General features: G+C 41.5%; 1 protein-coding gene across 1 annotated transcript in view; it reads left to right on the top strand.

The window, feature by feature from the left end:
• SLF1 (SMC5/6 complex localization factor 1) overlaps positions 1-24,459 on the top strand; it is a 151,565-nt gene that overhangs the window by 36,432 nt on the left and 90,674 nt on the right. The window contains exons 3-8 of the mRNA XM_075325093.1: positions 1,609-1,684; positions 4,024-4,267; positions 11,695-11,857; positions 17,360-17,449; positions 17,930-17,983; positions 24,188-24,340. Of these exons, the coding sequence (XP_075181208.1) occupies positions 1,609-1,684; positions 4,024-4,267; positions 11,695-11,857; positions 17,360-17,449; positions 17,930-17,983; positions 24,188-24,340 (780 nt within the window). The remainder of the gene's footprint in view (positions 1-1,608; positions 1,685-4,023; positions 4,268-11,694; positions 11,858-17,359; positions 17,450-17,929; positions 17,984-24,187; positions 24,341-24,459) is intronic.

Genomic DNA, 24,459 nt, shown 5'->3' with positions numbered 1-24,459 from the left:
TGAAATCTAATCGTCAAAGGGCGTAGCGAGAAAAAAAGTTAAAACTCCAGAATTACGTTGGTTTTTTTTGTCTATGCAACATTGCATTAAAATGCAATAATGGATGATCAGTTTATTGCATCTACATAAAAATGGTATAATTAAAAACCTCAGCTCAAGGCGCAAAACATAAGCCATCACTGAGCCCCAGATCCTGAAAAGTGAGAGTGCTGCGGGTCTCAGAAAGTTGCTGCTAAAGCGCTACTTTCTTGGGGTTTTTTTTGTTTTTTTTTTTTACAAACTTCGGAATTTTTTTTTCACCATTTAGATAAAAATAAAACGATACATGTTTGATGTCTACAAACTGATACTGACCTGGGGAATCATAATGCCAGGTCAGTTTTACCATTTAGGGAACATAGTAATTAAAAAACCCAAAAACACATGCAATTACACTTTTTTTGCAATTTCGACGAATTTGGAATTTTTTCCCGGTAAAAGATGGGGCAGAATGAATGGTGTTGTTCAAAAGTACAACTCACCCTTTAGAATGTAAGCCCGCAAGGGCAGGGCCCTTTTCCCTCTGTACTAGTCTGTCTATTGAAACTTGTATATGTATTCTGTATGTAACCCCCTTCTCATGTACAGCACCATGGAATCAATGGTGCTCTATAAATAAATAATAATAATAATCCCGCAAAAAACAAGCTGTCATATGGCTATATTGACGGGAAATAAAAAAGTTATGGCTCTTGGAAGAAGGAAAAAAACGAAAAATTGCCTGGGGGTGAAGGAGGTAAGGCTGCTTTACACGCAGCGACATCGCTAGCGATGTCGCTGGTGAAAGCACCCGCCCCCGTCGGTTGTGCGTCACGGTCAAATCGCTGCCCGTAGCGCACAACATCGCTAGTCCCTGTCACACGGACTTACCTGCCTAGCGACGTCGCTGTGGCCGGCGAACAGCCTCCTTTCTAAGGGGGCCGTTCGTTCAGCGTCACAGCGACTTCACACGGCAGCCGTCGAATAGAAGCGGAGGGGCGGAGAGCAGCCAAAAGAAAGTGACGCCCACCTCATTGCCGGAGAACGCAGGTAAGGTGTTGTTCATCGTTCCCGGGGTGTCACACATAGCGATGTGGGCTGCTTCAGGAACGATGAACAACCTGCAACAGCAACGATATTTGGGATTTGAACGACGTGTCAACGATCAACGATGTGGTGAGTATTTTTGATAGTTAGCGGTCGTTCGTACGTTTCACACGCAACGACGTCGCTAATGAGGCCGGATGTGCGGCACGAATTCGGTGACCCCAACGACATCTCGTTAGCGATGTCGTTGCATGTAAAGCCCCCTTTAATCTCTAAGGATGAGATCTTCTCCAGCCTTATCCACTAACTATACAGCTACTGTATGGAGCTATAGTGTGCAAGGGTCTAGTTTACACATTGCATTGTAATATGGTTTTCTAGGGTATATGCTGTAATTTATTTAATTGTATTACTTTAGTCTTTATGCTCTGTTTTGTTTTGGGTTTTTTTTGCTTTTTTTTTTTTTAATTAAAAAGAACAAAAACAATGAATGTGTGAACAGGACATAGGCAATAGAATTTTTTTTCCTACTTTCTTTTTCAGAAGTTTGAAAACTGTACACACCTGATTGCAAAAAGTCCCAGTAAAAGTGAGAAGTGGCTAGCGGCTTGTGCAGCAGGTGAGTCCTATCTAATTTATACCAGGACTTGGCTATTTCAGTAAGAATCGCACTAGTCACATATTGTAAAAAGATATTTACGAGCATATGTATCAGACACCCAGATGTATATGAGCAACCTTGAATTGCACATTGTCCAATGGTTTGCCTGCCTCTAGCTGATAGCCCATCTCTCTATTATTTCTGTATGTAGGTTTTTTCCCCCCTAATATTGCCCTCCTGTCTGTTAAAGACGGCATCACTTACTATATTCTGTCTAATGCTCTCAGCTGTTTAAGACCGATTGCACTTGTCAACAGGAAGTTCACAAGTTAGTCCAAAGTACCTGCAACTAGGTGTCTCCCTTTTGTCTGATTTTTTTTTTTTTTTTGGGGTAAGCAGACTTGTAGATTATTTGATTGTGATGTCATCAGATGTACGGCTGATAGCATTCCTTGCCAGTCACCTGACCCCTGCAGCCAATCCTAATCATAGGCCTCAGCAATCAGGTGTCTGAAGTACCGGATCTCATTGCTACTTGTAGACTGTGAGCCCTCGCGGGCAGGGACCTCTATCCTCCTGTACCTGTCTGTGCCTTGTATTGTTTATGAATATTGTACTTGTTCCTATTATGTAACCCCTTTCACATGTAAAGCGCCATAGAATAAATGGCGCTATAATAATAAATAAATAATAATAATAGCACATGAATCCGCAGGGGCTGGAGCTGGAGAATATGCATAATTTTAGAATATTATAACTATCCCTGCAATTTAGAACATTTTTTTTAAGTCTGTAATCTTTTAATCCATCTTGTGTTTTAATTAATCTCTGCTAGGATATGTGACAAATAATCTATTAGTAGGCAGCGTAAGAGACAGGGAGTGTACATAATGTTCGGTGATGCTTCATTTTTATTTTAAGGCAAAAAGCAATAAAATTGTTTTTTGGACTCGGAGAGTTTGTGTGCCCGGTTTACTCTTCCCATACAGAGTGATTGACAGCTTATACAGTATGAATTTGTGCAATAGGATAGAGGCTGTGATCACCTCCCCTTTCCGGCCCAAATTTACTAAGTGTAAACTTAAAGTGAACCTGTCGGGTGCAATATGCACCCAGGACCTCGAGCAGAACCTCTGCCTAACCGTCCCTGTATACACTAGTATAGATAAAGGGATCTTTAAAAAAAATATTTCTAAAGATCCTTCATTATAATGAGGCCACCGACTAGTTGCAAGGGTGTTCGTTCTCTTGGCCAGTCAGCCCCCTTAGCATGTAAGTACACCCCTGTGGGCATGCTAACATGATAAGAGGGCGGAATCAGCACAGGAACTAACGCTCTTGCGAATAGTCAGTGGCCTCATTAGCATATAATGAAGGATCTTTATACATACTTTTTCTTAAGATCTCTTTATCTATGTTACTAGATACAGGAACGATTAGGCAGGGATTAGCAATATGCACCCACAACTGCTTGTGGTTCTGGGTGAATATTTCACCTGACAGGTTTCCTTTTAAATGGGCCATCTGGTCTTTTGCTAAAAGTCTTCAGTCACTCTATGTGACTGCAGACTTCTGAACCCTCACTGTGAGCACACTGTCAAGATTCTCCAGTGTCTGCGGCAAGAGTGCGCGGTCACGAGATTGCATGTATGTGATTTGCATACTTCTGGCCACATTCCCAGTAGATGTGCACGGCCGAGCTCAACACAAGAAAATTGAGCAGGCCACACAAGTCTGGTCGGAATATGTCCAGGAGTCAGCGTATGACATACGTTTGGTCATATGACCGTCTGCTCTCGCCGCAGGCATTGGTGAATCCTGACAGCATGCAGTGTGGATTCAGATGTCTGCAGTCACATACTGACTGCAAACCTTTAGCAAAAGGCTGGATGACCTCTTTAAAGTTATTCGGTTTACAGTTTCTCTTAGTAATCTGCATATTCAGCATTCCTATACTGTATAAATATGTAGCCAAAATTGTAGCCTGCATGTCATACTGGTCCGATAACGGAGGAGAAGTATCAATTGCTTGTGTAGCACAATTTCTACCAATGCAATATCTTGTTCTGAAGAGTTAGGTACATTACAATATTTATTTTTAAGATAAAATAAGTTTTGTTTTTTTCTTTTTTAGTTTTTTTTATTGTTTTTTTAATTATACTTTTTAGTCCTTTTATATGTAAGATCCAGTCCCAAATAAATTAGGAAAACGTGTCACAGATATTAGAGGCCCATGTTCTTTAATTGCCTGAAGGAGGGTGAGATTTAATTGGTGTTCTGATCATCCTCTTTATTAACTATTTGTACCCACTATTTTTTTTTTCCTTTTCTTGGCTCACAATTCATTTACTTTCCAGGAAAGTGGGTACTGACTAAAGAGTACGTAATTAACAGTGCAGAAAGCGGCAGATGGCTTGATGAGACGACTTTCGAATGGGGATATAAAATGGAAAAAGACGCCCATTATTCACCTCAGATGCAATCTGCACCAAAAAGATGGCGCGAACACCTGACACACACTAGTGCTCTAGGGGCTTTCAGCAGATGGAAAGTGACCCTTCTTATTGAGAAAGCCGATAAAGAAAGGGAGGCTTTTTTAAGGTAGGATGTAATGCCTCTCTTTTGAAACCAGACGATAAAAGATCTCATCCCTTTATTTCATAATGCAGCCTTCACTTTTTATATTTCAAGTTTTTTGGGTTTTTTTTCATTTTGTTTCGTTTTTTTTTATCCTCAAATTCTGCATAAATGTTTTGACAGATCGCTGCTTGCTTTATAACATGGAATATTCTCTTCATAGGAGATCGTGACCCCTGGAAAACAACAAACTGTTGAATTTTGCTACAGGTTAAATAAAATATATTGGCGCTCGTGATAAAAGCTGAGCCTATCACACTTATGTGATGTCTGGTTAATACACCAAAAAGCCAATTAGTGTAAAAACCTACACACTTGGAAGTGCAGACATAGCTTAATAGGAGAATGCTGACCGGGCAATGCACTGCAGTGTAGTAGTATTACAATGTATTGTACCAGGGAAGGGTCACAAGTAAGAAAGTTGAAATGTTTTTTTCAAAAATAAAAAAATCTGCAAAATATAAATACATGTAGTTTCATGTGACTTTTCAAAATAATACTATTTCTGGCCATTATGGGGTTTAAGGGACTCTATTAGCATGTGTCTGTAATGTATCATGAAAACAGCATGCTGCAAGTGTTATAACAGAGACTTCAGCCATGTATCTGTTATCTCAGTCTTTTTTTGTTTACCTGCAATGTTAACCTAAGCCCGTTATCTGTACCATTAGTGAGTCTCAGCAGTGCTTGAGTTGTAGTCCCACTCCGCCCCTTCTGTGATTAGCAGCTTCTGTTTATGAAAATGTACACTGAAAGCCTGATGTGGCTGGGGACAGCTTTCTCAGCTCTGCTACATTCAAAACTAAACTCTTTCACTGTGTCAGAACGGCTGCATCTACTAAGCTAAGTGATACATCATTGAACTCAAGGCCTCTTTGCCAACATCATGCTGCTCTCAGATGAAACCTGCTGACAGATTCTCTTTAAATCCTGCATTTTCCCCATATGTCCCCTCTGCAGACCTAATCGCTATCCGTTTTCTCAGAGCCACTGGATGAAGACTAGCACATATTCACCATCATCCATCCATCATCCATCCATCAATCATCCATCGTCCATCCATCATCCATCAATCATCATTATCCATCAATCATCATTATCCATCAATCATCATTATCCATCAATCATCATTATCCATCAGTCATCATTATCCATCAATCATCATCATCCATCAATCATCATCATCCATCAGTCCTCATCATCCATCAGTCCTCATCATCCATCAATGTACAGTTGTTGCGAAAAGTTCGAGACTGACACAAATTTTGTTTTTTACAATCTTGCTGCTTCAGTGCTTTTAGATATTTTAGTTGAATGGTTCTATAGTTACTGAGGTAGCATCTTGTAAGTTATAAAAACGTCTATTAACAAAGGCATCAAGTTTATGTAAAGACTCCATACTTACAGCATTGACCATTATTGTTCAAGATATTTGCAGTTCGTTATTGAATACTGGATATCTGCTTCTGGGCCAAATCCTGACTTAAGACAACACATTCTTGTCTAATCAATGCTTGGAGTTTAGCACAATTTCTTGTTTTTGTTTGTCCATATGCTTTTTGAGGGTTGACACCAGGTTCTAAGTGGCGTTTAGACCTTAGTAGTTTCCTTGCCATGAACTTAAAATTTTAATGTTTTGTTCACCCATCCACTTGCTTATCACTTTTGATCCCTCTTGCTCAAAAAAAATATTGTTCATTCTTAAATTGATGTTCTTTATTGAGACCATCTGCTAAAGAGTATTCAGCTATGGGATGGGTTTAACACCAGTGCAGATCTTACTAAAGAATGGAAGCAAGCATGTATCAGTGGTTCTGCGTGCACCGTGAGGCGAAGAGTTTTCAAGGCTAAACTGGTGTCAAGAAAGACAGCAAAGAAGCCACTCCTCTCCAAGAAAAACATGAAGAACAGACTGACATTTGTGTCAGAAGTATGGGGATAGGACTGCACAAGACTGGGGTAACGTTATTCTCTTTGATGAAGTCCCCTTCAGACTGGTTGGAATATTGTCCGGATAACAATAATTGCTCTGACCACCTTACTTGGACCTTGCAACCAAGCGAATCCTGAAGGTGACCCTGCAACCTGAATGCTATTTTGACCATCTCCTACAGAAAGTAAGGTGGTACATTTCTGAAATGATCTACATAGCAATCTGACCTCCTCCCTGGGTGAATCAGACTGACTAAATGTTATATTTAGAGGGTCCATAGCACATTTTGGATTCTAGAGGCATTCTCACGACTAAAGGGGGCTTTACACGCTACGATATCGTTAATGTTTTATCGTCAGGGTCACGTTGTTAGTGACGCACATCCGGCGTCATTAACGATATCGCAGCGTGTGATACTTACCAGCGACCTTAAGCGACCTCAAAAATGGTGAAAATCGTTCACCATGGAGAGGTCGTTCCAAAACCAAAAATCGGTAATGGTTGATTATCGATGTTGTTCGTCGCTCCTGTGGCAGCACACATCACTGTGTGTGACAGCGCAGGAGCGAGGAACGTCTCCTTACCTGCCGCCGGCCACAATGCGGAAGGAAGGAGGTGGGCGGAATGTTACGTCCCGCTCATCTCCGCCCCTCCGCTTTGATTGGCCGGCCGCTTAGTGACGTCGCTGTGATGCCGAACATCCCTCCCCCTTGAAGGAGGGATAGTTTGGCAGTCACAGCGACGACGACCAGGTAAGTGTGTGTGACGCTGCTGTAGCGATAATGTTCGCTGCGGCAGCGAACACACGATATCGCACACACGACGGGGGCGGGTGCTTACACGCTCTATATCGCTAGCAATTGCTACAGAGTTCGATCAGAGGTGGTGTATTTTTCACGTGAGCCAGACAGTACTTTGACCATGCTTCCACATTAGTCAGAACGGCTAGCTGAGTCTTCTCAGTAATACGTAATGTGAGGGTGGCTATGGCTATACCGATTTTTTAAGGGTAGATCTAGGTAGCAGACCAGCCAATATTCTGACCACTCCTAAAGGGGTCGGACCATTAAATTCCATTTTCTGTCTGACAGAGCGCTTACAGAACTCTTTCCACTCTGTCCCCAATGGGTTGGTTTTATCAGGCATAGTTTCCTTAGTAGAACTTATATGTGCAGGCGAATCTGATTGTACTTGGATTCAGACTGAGCCTGACCTTTTGACCATTGTTTTCTATAATTAGAAGGTCATCTTGCACAAGCAAGCCAAATGCTACTTGGACCTCTTCCCAGAGAATTTCAGATTTCAAGTCAGCCAGGAGAGACCTTTCAGCGGTGGGTAGAACTAACGTGAACCAGCCTGTATGCAGATATCTTTCCTGAATGATTTAGAACAGTACACTGAGACATGTCAGAAATTTCACATCTCAGTATAGCCAGTAGAATCAAGCTAGACCTCTCGCAGGGTATATCACAATAAAATCACACTAGCAAGCTAAAAACTACTTGACTCTCTTCCCTGGATCAGTCAGCGACTTCTTAGCTTAAAGTAGCATGTAACTAATCCTGACAGGACTCTAATCACCTCCCAGGGTAAGTTCTTCTCCATAGGTGGGTCAGTCATTCTGAGACACTACAGCTTTGCAGGTGGTCACTCATAGGGCTGATCATGTACGCAATCCAGTCAACACTCCTACAACTAAACAGGACACACAAAACCAGTGGCTAGTCTGACCTAATCTTAGATGAGTCAGTTCATCTAAGTCCAAGTGAGGCCCGTTTTAGAGGTGAGCAACAGGTCTCTGACCTTTTCTTTGAGTCAGTCAGGCCTACCAACAGAGAACGCTTGGTTTGGCGAAGTTGAAAGACTTTTGTGCGCTTCTTTTACTTTCAGTCAGAATTCTTTTCTTTTGCAAGAAGTCTCTCAGCTTAGCACATCCCACAAGCTCTCCAGCTTTGCACCAGCTTTATGTGCATATAGAAGGATTGGTCGATGATTCCATCCGTTATCAGTTTCATTTACTTTAATTCTAGAAGCAAGGATGACTGCCACACTCTAGACATTTTTTTGACTTTGCAGTGAGTGAAGATGGCATGTTGCACTCTTTTTGGTTTCTTCAGCCAGTAGGAATCCTTTGTTTGTTGTATCTTAGACCAAAGATTTGATATACCAGAATTTACGCTCCCAGAAACCCTTTGTATCCTGCTGACCGTGTGCCTTTCTTGCGAGTGGATTTCTTTTTTTTTTTTTCCACCAGTTTCTCTTCCCTTGTGGATCATTGTCCCTGGGCAAGGCACCATTTTACACGCTGAGTGTCTGATGAAGCCTCTACTTAAGACAGCTAGGTCAAGACTTTTGTTCATCCCTCATGCTTTCTTGGTCCCCAAGTTGATATTTACCTTGTTGTGATTATGTCCTACACTCCTTGAGGTCCCAGTTGGAGAATTCTAGCCTCTTTTCACCAATTATGGAAGTGCTAGCCAGGGCAGTCTCATTTTAGTCTTGATGAAGGTCATTCTCAACTTTTATTGTGTTGCCTGGACCTCCAGGGCATTTTGGAAATTTTATGTATCTGGCAGTCCTCTGGGATGCCAAACTCCTCTATTAGAATTCCCTCTTGTAGGTTCTTCTACATTCCAGGGGAACTGTGGTCTTCAACTATCAGGGCAGGATCCTCCTTGCTCTATTTTGAGCTAAAAACTTTGAATGCCTGCTAAGCTCAGGATTCTTCAAGTTGAGTCCAGCATTCCTGTTCTTCGTTGCAGGTGCCCCTGGGCGCCTTCCATATAATTTACTTAGACCTTTCCCAAGGGTCTCCTGTTTTAATAGAATTCTTGTTCATTTAAGTTACCTGCAGGACTGTTGAGTCTTTAGTTCAGATGTCTTCAGTCTTTCTAATTAAGTCAGTTTAACTAGGGTTAGGAAGCGATGGCCTTTGGATGTCATTAGGTTTCTTCTTGATATGTGAAAACTTAACAGCACTGCTCCTCCTCTATAATTTTTGCATTCCGGTCTTGAGCCAGGGTTGACTCTCAAGGGCCAGGTTCCTGCCTTGGCTGAAATCAGGGCCACCATGTTAGCACCACTGGATATTGGGGATCTCAATCTGGTCTTGGACACTCTTCAGCCCTCTCCTTTCATGCCAAGCTCAGATCTCTCCATTCCAATTTTCCGACAACTATTATTTGCTTTCTCATATCAATCTCTTCCATCAGGTGGTGCTCCTAATGGTGGTCTTGCGCCCATAACCTTCCTTTCTCCCTAACCTTGTCTCCGGCTCCAAGCTCAGTTAGGAGAGCACTTTGCCTCTAATCTCCCTGAGAGGTCCTTACACAATGTGACATAGTCAGAGCTTTAAAGCTCTACATGTACCTCACAGCTCTGTGAACATGCTTTGTTGGTCATCCCGGTTTGCATTTCTAGAGGTTTGGCTGCCTGTGGGGCTATGATTGCTCGCTGGTTTTGAATTTGCAACTACGGAATATCTGACTAAGCTAGGGTGCCCCTCCCGTGTCGTAAAAGTCTCCAGTCTTCAGTCCAGATATTTGTGGAGTGCTTAACTTTGCATCAACGGATGCAAGTCTTAGGGGTGCTTCACACATAGCGAGATCACTACCGAAATCGCTGCTACGGCACGGTTTTGGTGACGCAACAGTGACCTCATTAGCGATCTCGCTGTGTGTGACACTGAGCAGCGATCTGGCCCCTGCTGCGAGATCGCTGCTCGTTACACACAGCCCTGGTTCGTTTTCTTCAAAGGCGCTCTCCCGCTGTGACACACAGATCGCTGTGTGTGAGAGCGATGAAATGAAGCGAGCAGGGAGCAGGAGCCAGCATCTGGCAGCTGCGGTAAGCTGTAACCAGGGTAAACATCGGGTAACCAAGGTGGTTACCCGATATTTACCTTAGTTACCAGCCTCCGCAGCTCTCACGCTGCCTGTGCTGCCGGCTCCGGCTCTCTGCACATGTAGCTGCAGTACACATCGGGTTAATTAACCCGATGTGTACTGTAGCTAGGAGAGCAAGGAGCCAGCGCTAAGCAGTGTGCGCGGCTCCCTGCTCTCTGCACATGTAGCTGCAGTACACATCGGGTTAATTAACCCGATGTGTACTGTAGCTAGGAGAGCAAGGAGCCAGCGCTAAGCAGTGTGCGCGGCTCCCTGCTCTCTGCACATGTAGCTGCAGTACACATCGGGTTAATTAACCCGATGTGTACTGTAGCTAGGAGAGCAAGGAGCCAGCGCTAAGCAGTGTGCGCGGCTCCCTGCTCTCGCGGTTATGATCGCTGCTTCGGCTGCTGTGTTTGACAGCTAAGCAGCGATCATAACAGCGACTTACAAGGTCGCTGTTACGTCACAGAAAATGGTGACGTAACAGCGACCTCGTTGTCGCTGTCGCTTAGTGTGAACCAGCCCTTAGCTGAAGGATACTGCAATTGGCAGTATCTCTGGTGGTAACCTGAGCCATTGCTATTCTTCCTTCTGCAATACTGTTATTAGTTTTCCCACCTCAGGGATTGCTTCAGGACATCCCATAGTTTCTGTGTCCCTATATAAAGTGCCCCAAAACAGGTTTTTGGTACTCGCCCTAATGTCTCTTTCTTACATGATGAGAGATGATGGGGTATTTTTGACCTCATCACTTATATCTTAGTACTTTGCTAGGTCGTCTGTGTATTGTTCTGTTATGCACTTTTTAAATGGTTTCATTTTTATTTATTTTTTTGCCACATTATTTGTACGGTTTTATCTGATAAACTATATTACAATTCAATGTGCGTGACCCATTTTATGTAGCTTTCTTTTTTTTGTGTGTGTGTGATTTGGGTTTGAAGCACCTATTTTATATTTTTGCTACATGAGCGGCAGTGCCTGCGCCTTATATTTTTCCAATGGCTACAAATACTTATTTTGTGAAACTTCCTGAGACAGCAAAAATGTGAAGTTGTGTGTAGACTGTTGGCAACTATGGAAGTGGTTTTGCAGTCTTTGAGTGATTGTGTTGGATTATACCTCCATTAAAGGAAATCTGTCACCTGGTTTTTGCTACCTCATCTTTAAAAGCAGCATAATATAGGAAAACAAACCCTGATTCCAACAATGTATCACTTATTTTACAACCGTTGGAACAATCACATATCTTAGATGCAGTATGTGGTAGAGCTCAGAAGGCTAACCAAGCTCACACCACATGTACATTGTCTATTGACAGTGAGCTGCTAATCAGATCTACTGGTGATTAAAACTTTCATTGTAAAAAAAAAAAAACAACAGCACACAGCCTGGTAAGTGACACATTGCTGAATTCAGTGTTTTAGGCACTATTTCCTGCTGTCTTCAGATTACATAGCAAAAACCTGCTGGCAGTGGTGATGAGGAATATGAATAAGGTTTACTATTCAGGTATATAATGGTATATCTGCGATGTGACCATTTTCTTATTTCATACTTCTCTCTTACAGAGTTCTTACAGCCGGACATGCAGTAATATACAATCCAAACGGACCAGATCGGGAGATAACGCATGTGTTCACAAATAATAAACTCCTTCTACAAGATAAAGAGCATAGAGAGTACAGCGCTCCATATTACTCTGTGCTGTACGTTGGGACTTATCTTTTGGAGGTATAGTTATTTGACCAATTGTTTTTCTGTTCATCCAACATTATTGTATAATCCTTAATCTGTGAAAGAATGTGATTCCTCTAGTGCTCTTAGTAAAAAAAAAAAAACACAAAAACTTTTTCTTTAGAACTTTTTGAAAACCAACAAGAACTGGAGCATAGATCATTTTGTATTCCTTTTTTTTTTTTTAAAAGTAAGGTGAAGAAAACCTAGTAATTTCTGCATTTCGCTTTATTGTTATGCTTTATTGTTATGCATTTCTTCATCCTGGTTTAATGCTATGGTATTTTTTTGTTTACATTTTTATAGACATGGTAATGCCAGTTATTATTTTATCTTTTATATTTTTTCATCTAATTAGTAAAAGGCGTTGGGAAGGCTTTTAAAAGTGAATCTGTCAGCAGGTTTCTGCTATAGAATATTAGAGCAGCATGATAAAGGGGCCAGATTCCAGCAATGTATCACTTACAGCGCTACTTCAAGCAGTCTTGATAAAATCCCAGTTTTCTCTGCTGTAGATGTTATATGAATGCTGGGCTGTATATAACCCGGTCCACACCTTTTGATAAGCAGCTATCTGTGTACACTGTAAATTATGAGCAAGCTGCAAATTGATGGTGGTGGCGGGGTTACGCAAATTAGCTGCACTTCCAAGTACAAGACACACAGTCCTCTAGTGATAATATCCTGATGATAAAATACTGATTGTTTTGTAACTACAGCAAGCTACTGAGCATCTGATACATCCCTGGAATGAAACCTGGTGACAGATCCCTTTTAGGCTATGTTCACCTGTCCAGTAATCATCTGTTGGAATGGATCAAGCAGCAATCCGTGGGCAAAAACGTTGTGCAGACATTACTTGTTTTCTTGTTTAAAACAACTTATTTCTGCTGGATGTCTTTTTTAACATTTGAAATCTTTGGTAAATGGATCTATTAATTAGCCACCATTATCTTCCATTTGAAACTGATCCAGTAAGCAAATCCTTTTCAAATGAAAGAAAAACGGATCGGTAATTAACGGGGCCCCCACCACTCCCGGGCCCAGTCACAACCTTATCGAACCACAATCATTACGCTATTTCTGACACCTCCTGCAACTGAGGAATGACCGTGGATTGGGTGATATAAGATGGGGATAAGATCAGCAATGCCAAGTAAATGGTGGAGAAGGAAGATGGTGGCTTTCTGCTCATCCATTGCACTTAACTGCATCTGGGTCCTTAGGACACGGATACCTATGAAATTAAGTCACCGGTCAGGGTCGGGGCTGTTCGGCTCTGCCCTCCAGCTCACAGCCTCAGAGAACATGTTGTCTACTGCCATTTGTGATGCTCCACAGCTTTGAAGCCTGTACTATTTTGCAGGGCTGTGGAGTCGGTAAGCCAAACCTTCGACTCCGACTCCTCAAATTCTCTTGCACCGACTCCGACTCCGGCTCCGACTCCGACTCCTACATATATTGCTTATAGTTAGGTGAAAAATTTATTGTAGTACATGAATATGTGTATGTGAACATCAGACATTTAATAATTTTTATGATACAATAATCAAGATATTTGGATAGAACATAAAATATATTTATTGGAATACAACTTTAGAACACAAAAAACTGTAATAAATTGTAAATATGTAATACACAGTAGATTACATATATATCTTGTGTGTGCATATACACTATATATATATATATATATATATATATATATATATATATATATATATATATATATATATATATATATATATATTACATTTTTACAATTTATTAGTTTTTTGTGTTCTAAAGTTGTATTCCAATAAATATTTTATGTTCTATCCAAATATCTTGATTATTGTATCATAAAAACAATTAAATGTCTGATGTTCACATTGTACTACAATACATTTTTCACTTAAATATAAGCATTATACTAAATGTTATTATTTAGTAAAATATTCAGCACATTCTGCATTGCACTCCTGTCCCCAATTTATTATATATTTTAGGAGTCGGAGTCGGTGCATTTTATACCGACACCGACTCCACCAAAATGAGCTCCGACTCCGACTCCAAAGCCCTGCTATTTTGAATGTAGTCAGAAGATCAGATTATCTACAAAGCTACTCGGCATTGTATATAGATTTAGTCTTTATATAAACTGTAACATTTGCACAGGGGGATTCAAAAAGGATTGTGCAAAATGATAGCCTCCATATTCATAACCGAGAGATCATAACACAAATTTACTAACCTGAAGAGACACCGGCCAAGTTTTAACCATGCACTATAAATGTCCAACGTGATATCCATTGGTGACACTGCAGATATCTAGGCGGTAGTCCAGGGCTACCCAGATGCATGCCAGCATATCCTCTGATATGGAGTCCATTGTTTTAGTGATGCGTTGTCTCAGGGCAATTCCCCAATGTCACTCTGGCCTCCACTATCACCCAATCTAACACCCAGCAACTTCTTTCTGTGGGGCTTCCGGAAGGACTCAGTGTATCTGTCCTCCCAGCAACAGGATCTGAGTGACCCGAGACAATGAATCTCTGAGGGAATGGAGTCCATATCCAAGGATATGCTGGGGCACATCTTGACAGGACTAGACATCTGTCGAGTCACCAATGGAAATCACTTTTGTAGTGTACAATACAGTACATGGTTCTTTAGTGTCTTTTCATGCTAATAAATTTCTTATGGTCTGTTCTATACTGAGGCTACAATTTTGCACCATCCTTTTCGAATTGCTCTGCATGGAGCACACTTTGTGCAGTGGCCAGCCAAAGGTGCAATAGTTCTCGAAGAAAGCCAAGGCCCTCATCTACCAAAGTCCACTGTAGAAGTACAGCAAGCACACAACCCTAGAGACTCTCTAGAGATCAGAGCATCTTGACGTTTTCTTGGCATTATTACCTTTTTTTTTCCTCTATCTTGGATCTCTTAAAAGTGCACTAGGGCGCCAAGCAAGGATGTGGAGTCGGAGCTCATTTTGGTGGAGTCGGTGTCGGTATAAAATGCACCGACTCCGACTCCTAAAATATATAATAAATTGGGGACAGTAGTGCAATGCAGAATGTGCTGAATATTTTACAAAATAATAACATTTAGTATAATGCTTATATTTAATGAAAAATGTATTGTAGTACAATGTGAACATCAGACATTTAATTATTTTTATGCTCCAATAATCAAGATATTTAGAACATATATATTTATTGGAATACAACTTTAGAACACAAACTAATAAATTGTAAATATGTAATACAATGTAAAATATATACACACACACACACACACACACACACACACACACACGATATATCTGTAATCTACTGTATATTACATAGTGTATTACATATTTACAATTTATTACAGTTTTTTGTGTTCTACAGTTGTATTCCAATGAATATATTTTATGTTCTAGCTAAATATCTTGATTATTGTATCATAAAAATTATTAAATGTGTGATGTTCACAAACTACAATAAATTTTTCACCTAACTATAAGCAATATATGTAGAAGTCGGAGTCGGTGCAAGAGAAATTGAGGAGTCGGAGTCGAAGGTTTGGCTTACCGACTCCACAGCCCTGGCGCCAAGGACTCGCTGTTTGCCAACACAACCATTTACCCACACGATCTGTGGCAAGCAGATTAGGAGTGCAGTGGTAGAAATGAAGGAGTTGGCATCTTCTTATTTTCTCACTGAATTACTCTGCTGTTTGGCTGTAGAGACTTCAGCGGCAGCTTCGTGGACCGCAGAGGATCTCTGTGGTGCAGATCAAAGGAATCTGCAGCCTCATGCCACATCCTGTCGTTTGGTTTTCCCTGTCTAGCCCACAGTTGGGGAAAGCCAAAGGATGGAAATTAAATGTTGTAAGGCACAAGGAGTGGAACAATCAGAGGAAAAGTATAATAGAAACACGGCTCCACTTCTGTATTTATTACCCACGCCTGGATTCGTCTTACAAATACTGATACTCAATGTGTGCATGTGGCTTTAGGGCACAGTGTGTAACTGTGAGTATAGCCATACAGGTCAGATTCATACACAGTCTGCGTGCGCCAACTGCAGATGCTCCTCACAGGGTGCAGGTTTGTCTGCCAGTGATCGGCAGTGAGATCTGCTCCTTGCCGAATGAGCAGCACAATCTGAGAATTCATGACCACACACCATGATAAGCCTCCATTTAAAAATGTTAAATGGCCCAAGTAGCTTTTCACCTGTTCCAGAATCGCACTTTGGGATGAATGAAAATATATTTGGGGCTCATGCATATGTTACATGAGTCCCGCCTTCCCCCGCCGATCTGAGTCCCGCCTTCCCCCGCCGATCTGAGTCCCGCCTTCCCCCGTCGATCTGAGTCCCGCCTTCCCCCGTCGATCTGAGTCCCGCCTTCCCCCGCCGATCTGAGTCCCGCCTTCCCCCGCCGATCTGAGTCCCGCCTTCCCCCGCCGATCTGAGTCCCGCCTTCCCCCGCCGATCTGAGTCCCGCCTTCCCCCGCCGATCTGAGTCCCGCCTTCCCCCGCCGATCTGAGTCTCGCCTTCCCCCGCCGATCTGAGTCCCGCCTTCCCCCGCCGATCTGAGTCTCGCCTTCCCCCGCCGATCTGAGTCCCGCCTTCCCCCGCCGATCTGAGTCTCGCCTTCCCCCGCCGATCTGAGTCCCGCCTTCCCCCGCCGATCTGAGTCCCGCCTTCCCCCGCCGATCTGAGTCCCGCCTTCCCCCGCCGATCTGAGTCCCGCCTTCCCCCGCCGATCTGAGTCCCGCGTTCCCCTGCCCCAGTCAAATTTTTTTTTTCCTCAGACCAAGTCTGTCTGAGAAAAAAAACACAGCATGCCCCACAATGTAGATATGGTGGAGAAACTTAATTATTTTTTTTTGTCTTCACCTCCGAGAGAATCGGACTGCACTACGATTACACTCTGACGAGAGTGTGATTCGCAAAATATGACCGATTATCTCGACTGGATGAGAGAAAATACAATTGACCACATCTAGCCTTACACTCAGAAAATACCTTCCAGTCCGAACAGAAGACTCTGTGTGAGCTGCCAGCACATAACTGCATTCACATAATGCAGAAGCGCATCGGGGCAGCGCTGAAAACGGGAGAAGAAAGCAATGTGTATTTTAATGCACACACCGTAATCATATTACTGATGGCGAACAGAGGGGACAATGAAATGAAAACTTCAACACAATTGCTCCTTTTTTATTTAGATACTTGGAGCAATATAATGATACTTTCACCATTGTCACCTACACCCCACACCTTTTTTTTCCCTGTTATAGTGGCCAGTCAATTAGTGGCTGCCATGAAGACGTACAACACTTTGGTGCTGTCTTGCTTTGGTACTGGGAATCAAGAGCACGAGGTATAAAATGTCACGATTTTCCATCATCCGGCAATGCTCTTGGTATTCAGTAGCCTGCTGGACATCGCAGTTTGATTTGTTACTATATTTAGTTTAATGTAAGCTTTTAAAGTACAGTTTTGTATAATATTTTGCAGGATACAATAAAGGATACATCGGTAGCTATGACTGAGGAGCAGATTGCAGAATTGAAGAGCTCCGTATGGAAACGGTTGTGTCTGGCACAGGTAGGTATTCACACCACATCTTTACAATTGTGATAAATCTGTATGTGCATGGTTATACATGTAGATGGCCCTCCACCTTTCTGCCAACGGGGACACAATACGTCACTTTATTCTGTCCAGTTTAATTTTGTATGGCAATAGTGTCATCTGCACTAGAATGGACACTTGGTAGAGACCTGACACACTCCGTTGTGTAGCAGTGGGATCTGTCATAGCTGCCATGGCCTCATAGAGCATGACATACTGTATAAGTAAAGCATAGATAGTATAGACTGTAAGGCATGCTGGTGATGATACATATGTGTGTATTAATGAAAACAGTGCTGCATTGTGTCCATGCATCATTGAGGATCATGTTTTTCAAAATGAAAAAAAAGAATGACAAACATTTAGGAAAATAGTATTTTTTTAGCCTTTGGCAATTTTGATTAACTCTCCCCTCACTGAACATTTAATAATCGGCAGAATTTCCTTTTTCAGGCATCTCACCACAGATGTACAGAAAAATTTAATGGACATTTGGAAAAACCTAAGGTAAGAATGTGTGCCAGTGCCACGGCTTATGCTACAACATATCCGTACACCATTCTTTATGGCAAGTTGAAGGTAACCGGAGTACAATATGGTTTCAGACCTGCTGGAGAAGAAACAAGTAGCCAAATGCTCTGGATGTGAAAGATGGTTTATTTTTTGCATTTCAGAGTGATCCTTCTTCAGGGTTGCCACCCGATGGCCATCCTGACTAAGGAGCAAGAATCATTCTGAAACTCATAGAGTAAACCACCTTTCCACATCCAAAGCATTTGGCTATTTGGCTTATTTCTCCAGCAGCACAGGTCTGAAGCCATATTGCACTCCGGTTCCCTTCACGTTGTTCTGACCTAATGGCTTGTGGTAACTCCAGTGGCTGATCTCAGGTTCTTGTCATGGCTGTGTGAGGCACACCGGTGCCAGGTGAGAACCGTCTTTTTGTATCCATCATACCTCCACAGATAAGACCCTTTCTTTTCGCTTATTTGTCCAGCTTTGATTCTTTATGGCAAGGTATGGAGAATTGCAGTTTGCTGTTGGAAATCAGTAGATGCTGAATTACTTTTCTCTACAGCACTGCAGAAGAGCGACGTAAAGTAAAATCACTTTATACCGGCATTAATGGGATGTTTGCAAATTATGACATGGTCAAGAAAAAAAAGGGAGATCTGTGGCTTTTTCATTGCTTTTTCTAACACTGCCAACATCTTTAATTCACCTCTGCGGATAACCTTGGTAATTACTCTTAGGATTTTAACAAGACTTAAAAGGATAGTGACAGCTGATTCATGCTGTCTAGGCTATGAGCAGTATGATTCATTCATTTCATTTCAGCCAGAGTCCATTATTTTAACCTCTGCAATTCAGAGAAAACATACATTTAAAAACCGGCCTGGAAGATGCGTCTCGGGTGACTAGTGCAATTGTCTGGTCCCCGGTGGCTCCTTATACACATACATAGAGAGAGATGGGTCAGTCTAGAGCAGCAGGCCAAGAGAAGCAGCTGTGAACCTGCCTCTAGGACTAGTCCTCAGTGTTGTGGTCCCCGGCCGGCTTTTAAGTGTATGCTCTCTCTGAAATGCTGCAGAGTTTCAGATTAAGACATACCTGGCTGAAATGAAAGATCAGTGTCCAATTCACGCTGCTTTTTAGTTCATAGTTCCATCGCACCATTAGGGAGGCTGGGAGCTCCCTCTCCCATCTGATCGACACCCCATGACGTCAATGCAAGGGCCTGATCATTGCCATGGCAACCCGAGGTCACGATTACGACCTCCATGGTAGCCAGCTACGGTAAGCCTGATAGATCATGCCAGTAGTCTAAAAGGCTTCTGCCAGTGAGTGTCTCACTGACCGGTATAATGTGTAGCCTAATAACAGACTGATAAAAGTTAATGTGTCATATAGGGGCTAAATAAATAGTTTAAAAAAAAAAAAAAGTTAAAAAGAATTGTAAAAATATTTAAACAAAAAGTCAAAAAATTAAGAACAAATAATTGAAAATAATTTTCATCACACAGCTGACAAAAATGTGGAATAAAACGGCAACAAAAGTCATATGTATAAAAATGGCTGAAAACGTCATCTTGTTTTGTAAGAAACAAGCAGCCATATAGTTTCTTGGCATAAAAATAAAAAAGCTATAACTTTCAGAATACAGCCATGTGAAAACATTATAAATGTGGTATCACTGTAATGTCACTGACCCGAGGAATAAAAAAAAAAAAGCTGGCCTGGTTAGGAAGGTGAATACATATGGAACAAATATGTACAATATATGGGGAAAAAATATATATGTATGTATATGTGTGTGTGTGTATATGTATATATGTGTGTATGTATGTGTGTGTGTATCTATATATATATATATATATATATATATATATATATATATATATATATATATATATATAAAATGTGTGTGTATGTATATGTGTGTGTGTGTGTGTATATATATATATATATATATATATATATATATATATATATAATATATATAATGTGTGTATATGTGTGTGTATATATGTGTGTGTATATATATGTATGTGTGTGTGTGTGTGTGTGTGTGTGTATATATGTGTGTGTATATATATGTGTGTGTGTGTATATATAGCACGCACACACACACACACACACACACACACACACACAATAATATATATATATGTAGTTGCACATGGTCACCCTATTCAGCCCCTGTCATCATTGAATTCTTTACTACTGACGTCCGATCTAACCTCCATGTGATTACTTTCTTTTATCTTTGTGTATTGAATCTTCATTGTAACATTTTACATAACACTGATGGCAGTGGTCAATACCAGACCGGGGATCTGCAGTAAGGTCTTACACTGACAGCCACGTTCATCAATCAATCAAGGAAACTTCAAGTCCCAGAGAGACAGGAGACTATGGGAGTACAAACTTATGATGACCTTTGACACATTCAGAGAAGGAATGAATGTGTCTCATGGATTCATGTCTTTTTACATCAGTTAAAAGATGTGCTCCTCTGACCATCCGAGCGTGTCACAGCCCTGGACCAGACCCTTATCAAAGGACAATAAAACTTTCACACTGAACTGCAGCAGTATTTATGGCTAGAACAGCTTGTCCCCCTGCCATAGAGATAGTTCTGTTTCATATAACTTGTTCTTTTTTTTTTTTTTTTTTTACTGCACTATTCTAAGTCCTGTTGTGTATAAATACGTGACTCTTCAGATTTTGTGTTATACCATGCCTGATGAAGAGACCTGAGTAGTCTCGAAAGCTTGCAATTATTACCATCTTTTCAGTTAGCCATTAAAAGGTATCAACCACTGAGGACTCTCTGTTCTTTTAAACAATTTTTTTTTTTTCTCTACTGGCTAACACGGTACAAAGATATATTTTACTTGTATCAATCTAATGTGAAATTACATGTTCTGGGACAAAAAACAATGCACAAAATAATGGAATATATAATGGAAAGCTGCTGCCACGCAAACATGCTCAATATGTAAATCAGCAAAACAAAAGATTAATACTCCTTACTGTGGAGATTGTGCCAGAAGCTCATAAACACCTCACAAGAACATCAAAGGGTTTCTGTGAACAAAAACTAAATATCAAAGGAATCAGTCCCAAATAGGCTGCTACCCTTAAATTCATGCATCGTATACATGAGCTGCAAGTAACAGGATTTCATGGGAACCAGAGGAGCTATAAGAAACATTGATTATTTCCTCTGACTTCCTTCGAGGGCTGATAACAGATGTTCTTATGTACACATATACAAGATTATCTTATGTTCAGTTTTCCATTACCTTATAGAATTGGTAGAAATGTCTGTTTTTATCTAATCAGCTGACTAAAATTTTGTTAATGGGAGCAAATATAAATATATAACCCTCATGGTGCACGTGTGGTGGTCTCAGGAGCTGAGTCTGCTCCATACAGGGCAGGTGCTGGCTGTGTTATACAGGCGGCACCTGCTTCTAACAGCAGTGATTAGAGCTTCTGATTAACCACTTGAATTCTATTGTTTAAGTTATGCAATCCCATTGGGACATCCGCTCAGGCGTCAATTGGCCCAGGCTATATACCCCTAGGGTGTCCTGGGTGCCATGACAACTGGCAATCTGTTGAAAGCCCCCCACCACTGCTGTCTAGGTGTTTTTCATCCTCCCTTCCCCCACCATCACTACTGTCTAGATGTACTCTTCACCATCACCACTGCTGTATAGGTGTTTTTCCTCCCACTCCTACCATCACCGCTATCTAGGTGTTCTCTCCACCACTACTGCTGTCTACGTACCTCCCGCTTCCCATTCATCCCCTCCCCCACTGCTGTTTAGATGTTCCCCACCACCACTGCTGGCTAGGTGTTCCTCCTCCCCCCCACCACTGCTGTTTAAGTGTTCCACTGCCCCCGCTGATCTCTAGCTGTTCACCACCTCCCACCGCTGCTTCTGTCTAGATGCCCTTCACCCATCCCCCCCTCCACTACTGTCTAGATTTTCCACCACCACCAATGCTGTCTAGGTGATGCCCCTTCTCCCCCCCCCCTCCCACTGCTGTCTAGATGTGTCTGCCACTACTGCTACTGTCTAGGTGTTCCCCACAACCACCACCGCTATCTAGATGTTCCCCTCCCCCCCAAACACCACTGCTGTCTTGATGTTCCCCCACCACTACTGCTGTCTAGATGTTCCCTGCCACCACCCCCTACTGCTGTTTCGATGTCCCACGCTTTCCACCACCACCACCATCGCCATCACTGCTGTCTAGATGTCCGCCCCCCACCACCACTGCTGTTTAGGTGTTCCTGTGAAGCCTAGGCATGAGATTTATTTTACTTTATTCAGTAATACTGAGTTATTAAACTATATAGTCCAAGTGATCTAAAGAACACATATTCGGGTTCATTTAAAAAAAAAAAAAGAAAAAAAAAAGACATTTAAAACAAAATGTGAAAGAGATTGAAGGAAAATAAATAGAAAAGTACATACGTGTCAATTGGCCACCTATTTCCCATCAGAAATATAAATGTATGACATAAATAATATGCATATTCTGTATTGCTGTGTCTGTATAAGTCTAATCCACCAAAATTTAAGTTCATTAAACCAGAAGATAAATTGCTGTTAAAAACCTTTTCAAAATTCCAGAATTGCCATTTTTGGTTGCAGCCACCTCTAACAGAAAATACAATAAAATGATACCAATTAAAAGTACATACAAAACACAAGCACAGCCCCCTCAATGGACACACAAATAAACTCGGTATGGTTATTGGAAAATGGTGAGACAAGCCAAAATTTGGTTCTTAAATAATTTAGATTATTTTTTTTAAGCTACTAAAATAAATTGGGTATTGCCATAATTGTATTAAAGGGAATCTGTCTGCAGGTTTTTGCCATGTAAACTGAGGACAGCATGATGTAGGGGTTACAAACAAACAAAAAGCAACTATTCTCTTATCTGTTTGTGTATTGTATTGTTGTTTATTTATACTAATGGCTTTATTACCCTGTGATTAACGGAAAAGCACTTGCAGAGAAGTCCAACAGGCCCCCTGCTGTCATTGAGACCTCACAGTCAATGTACAATCTCTATAAAGAGCCTGGTGTGGTCGCAACAGCACCCTGGGCTCTGATACATGTTTAAAGCTCAATTCTTTGATTATGTGACATCGGCTGCACCCAGTTATCTGTGATAAACTGTTGGATTCAGAATCTCGTTGCATACATTGTTGTAGTCAGATGAGGTAGCAAAAACCTGCTGACAGATTCCCTTTAACCTTAAGGCTACGTTCACACATCAGTTTTTTGGCATCAGGCACAATCTGGCGTGTGCGTGGTGCAACGGATCCAGCGCAGAATATGAAAAAACGGACGCGCCTGATCCTTTTTTTTTTTTTTTTAATGGATCCGGTATACCTGATCCATCAAAAAACTGATCCTGCGCACCCGTTTTTTACATCCGTTTCGTCAGTTGTTTTTGCTGGATCCGTTTTTTTCAATAAATTGGAGCATGCTCAATTTAAAAAAAACGGATCCGGCGGCCGCATCTGTTTTTTTACCGCATCGCACCGGGTCCGGCGTCCATAGACTTCCATTGTAAATCACGCCAGATCCGGCGTGATACTTTTTTTTTCAGAGACAAAAAACGTTCAATGAGACGTTACATCCGGCTGCCGCATTGAGTAATTACGCCGGATCTGTCAAAAGCCAGATGCAACGCAAGGCCATCAGGCACAATCCGGCGCTAATACAAATCAATGGGGATAAAACGGATCCGGCGCCAGATCCGTTTTATCCGTTTTTTTCCGGATTGTGCCTGATGGAAAAAAACTGATGTGTGAACGTAACCTAAGAAGCATATTGTCATGTCATTTTTTCACAATACAATGATTGCCATAAAAATATAACCCAAAAAATATTGTCAGACTTGCTATAATAGTGGAAGGTACAGTATGTGTCTGCATTTGGTGATTAAAGTCTGCGTGACTTCATTGCATCTTTGAAGCCTCAAGTGGAAGTCTTGTGTGGGAATCACCAGCCGCTGGTGGAGCTTCAGAGGAGAGGAACCGGTCATATATTTTAGTAACTGTACAATATTGTGCCCCGCAAACATTTGCTGAACTAAAGTAAGCTCAATGGGCATTGCTAATTCCTGGTTTTATTTTGTCCCAATGCGATTTACCAAACTTTTTGACATTTGTAGTTGAAAGGAGAAGTTGGTCGAACAAGTCTGAACAGAATCGAAGAGCTTATTGAAGGGCAATTCTTTACAGAGGCATTTGGGGAGATTGGACGCCTTACTCCTTTGGTCTTTCCTCAGCATTTTTTTGAGTTGCTTCTCAAGCACTTCATTCAGGTAATTTGCTTTAAATTTTAGATGTATTGTTAAATCTTATATTTTGTAACATTTGTTTGCGTAAATCTGTGGTAAAGTCAAATAAAGGAAACTGGTATCTGCAGTTAGCATTTTCTTGT

Source organism: Anomaloglossus baeobatrachus, chromosome 1, assembly GCF_048569485.1.
Source record: "Anomaloglossus baeobatrachus isolate aAnoBae1 chromosome 1, aAnoBae1.hap1, whole genome shotgun sequence".
NCBI lineage: Eukaryota > Metazoa > Chordata > Amphibia > Anura > Aromobatidae > Anomaloglossus > Anomaloglossus baeobatrachus.
Note: the sequence above shows the minus strand (reverse complement) of the source record. Positions and strands in the feature narration are given on the sequence as shown.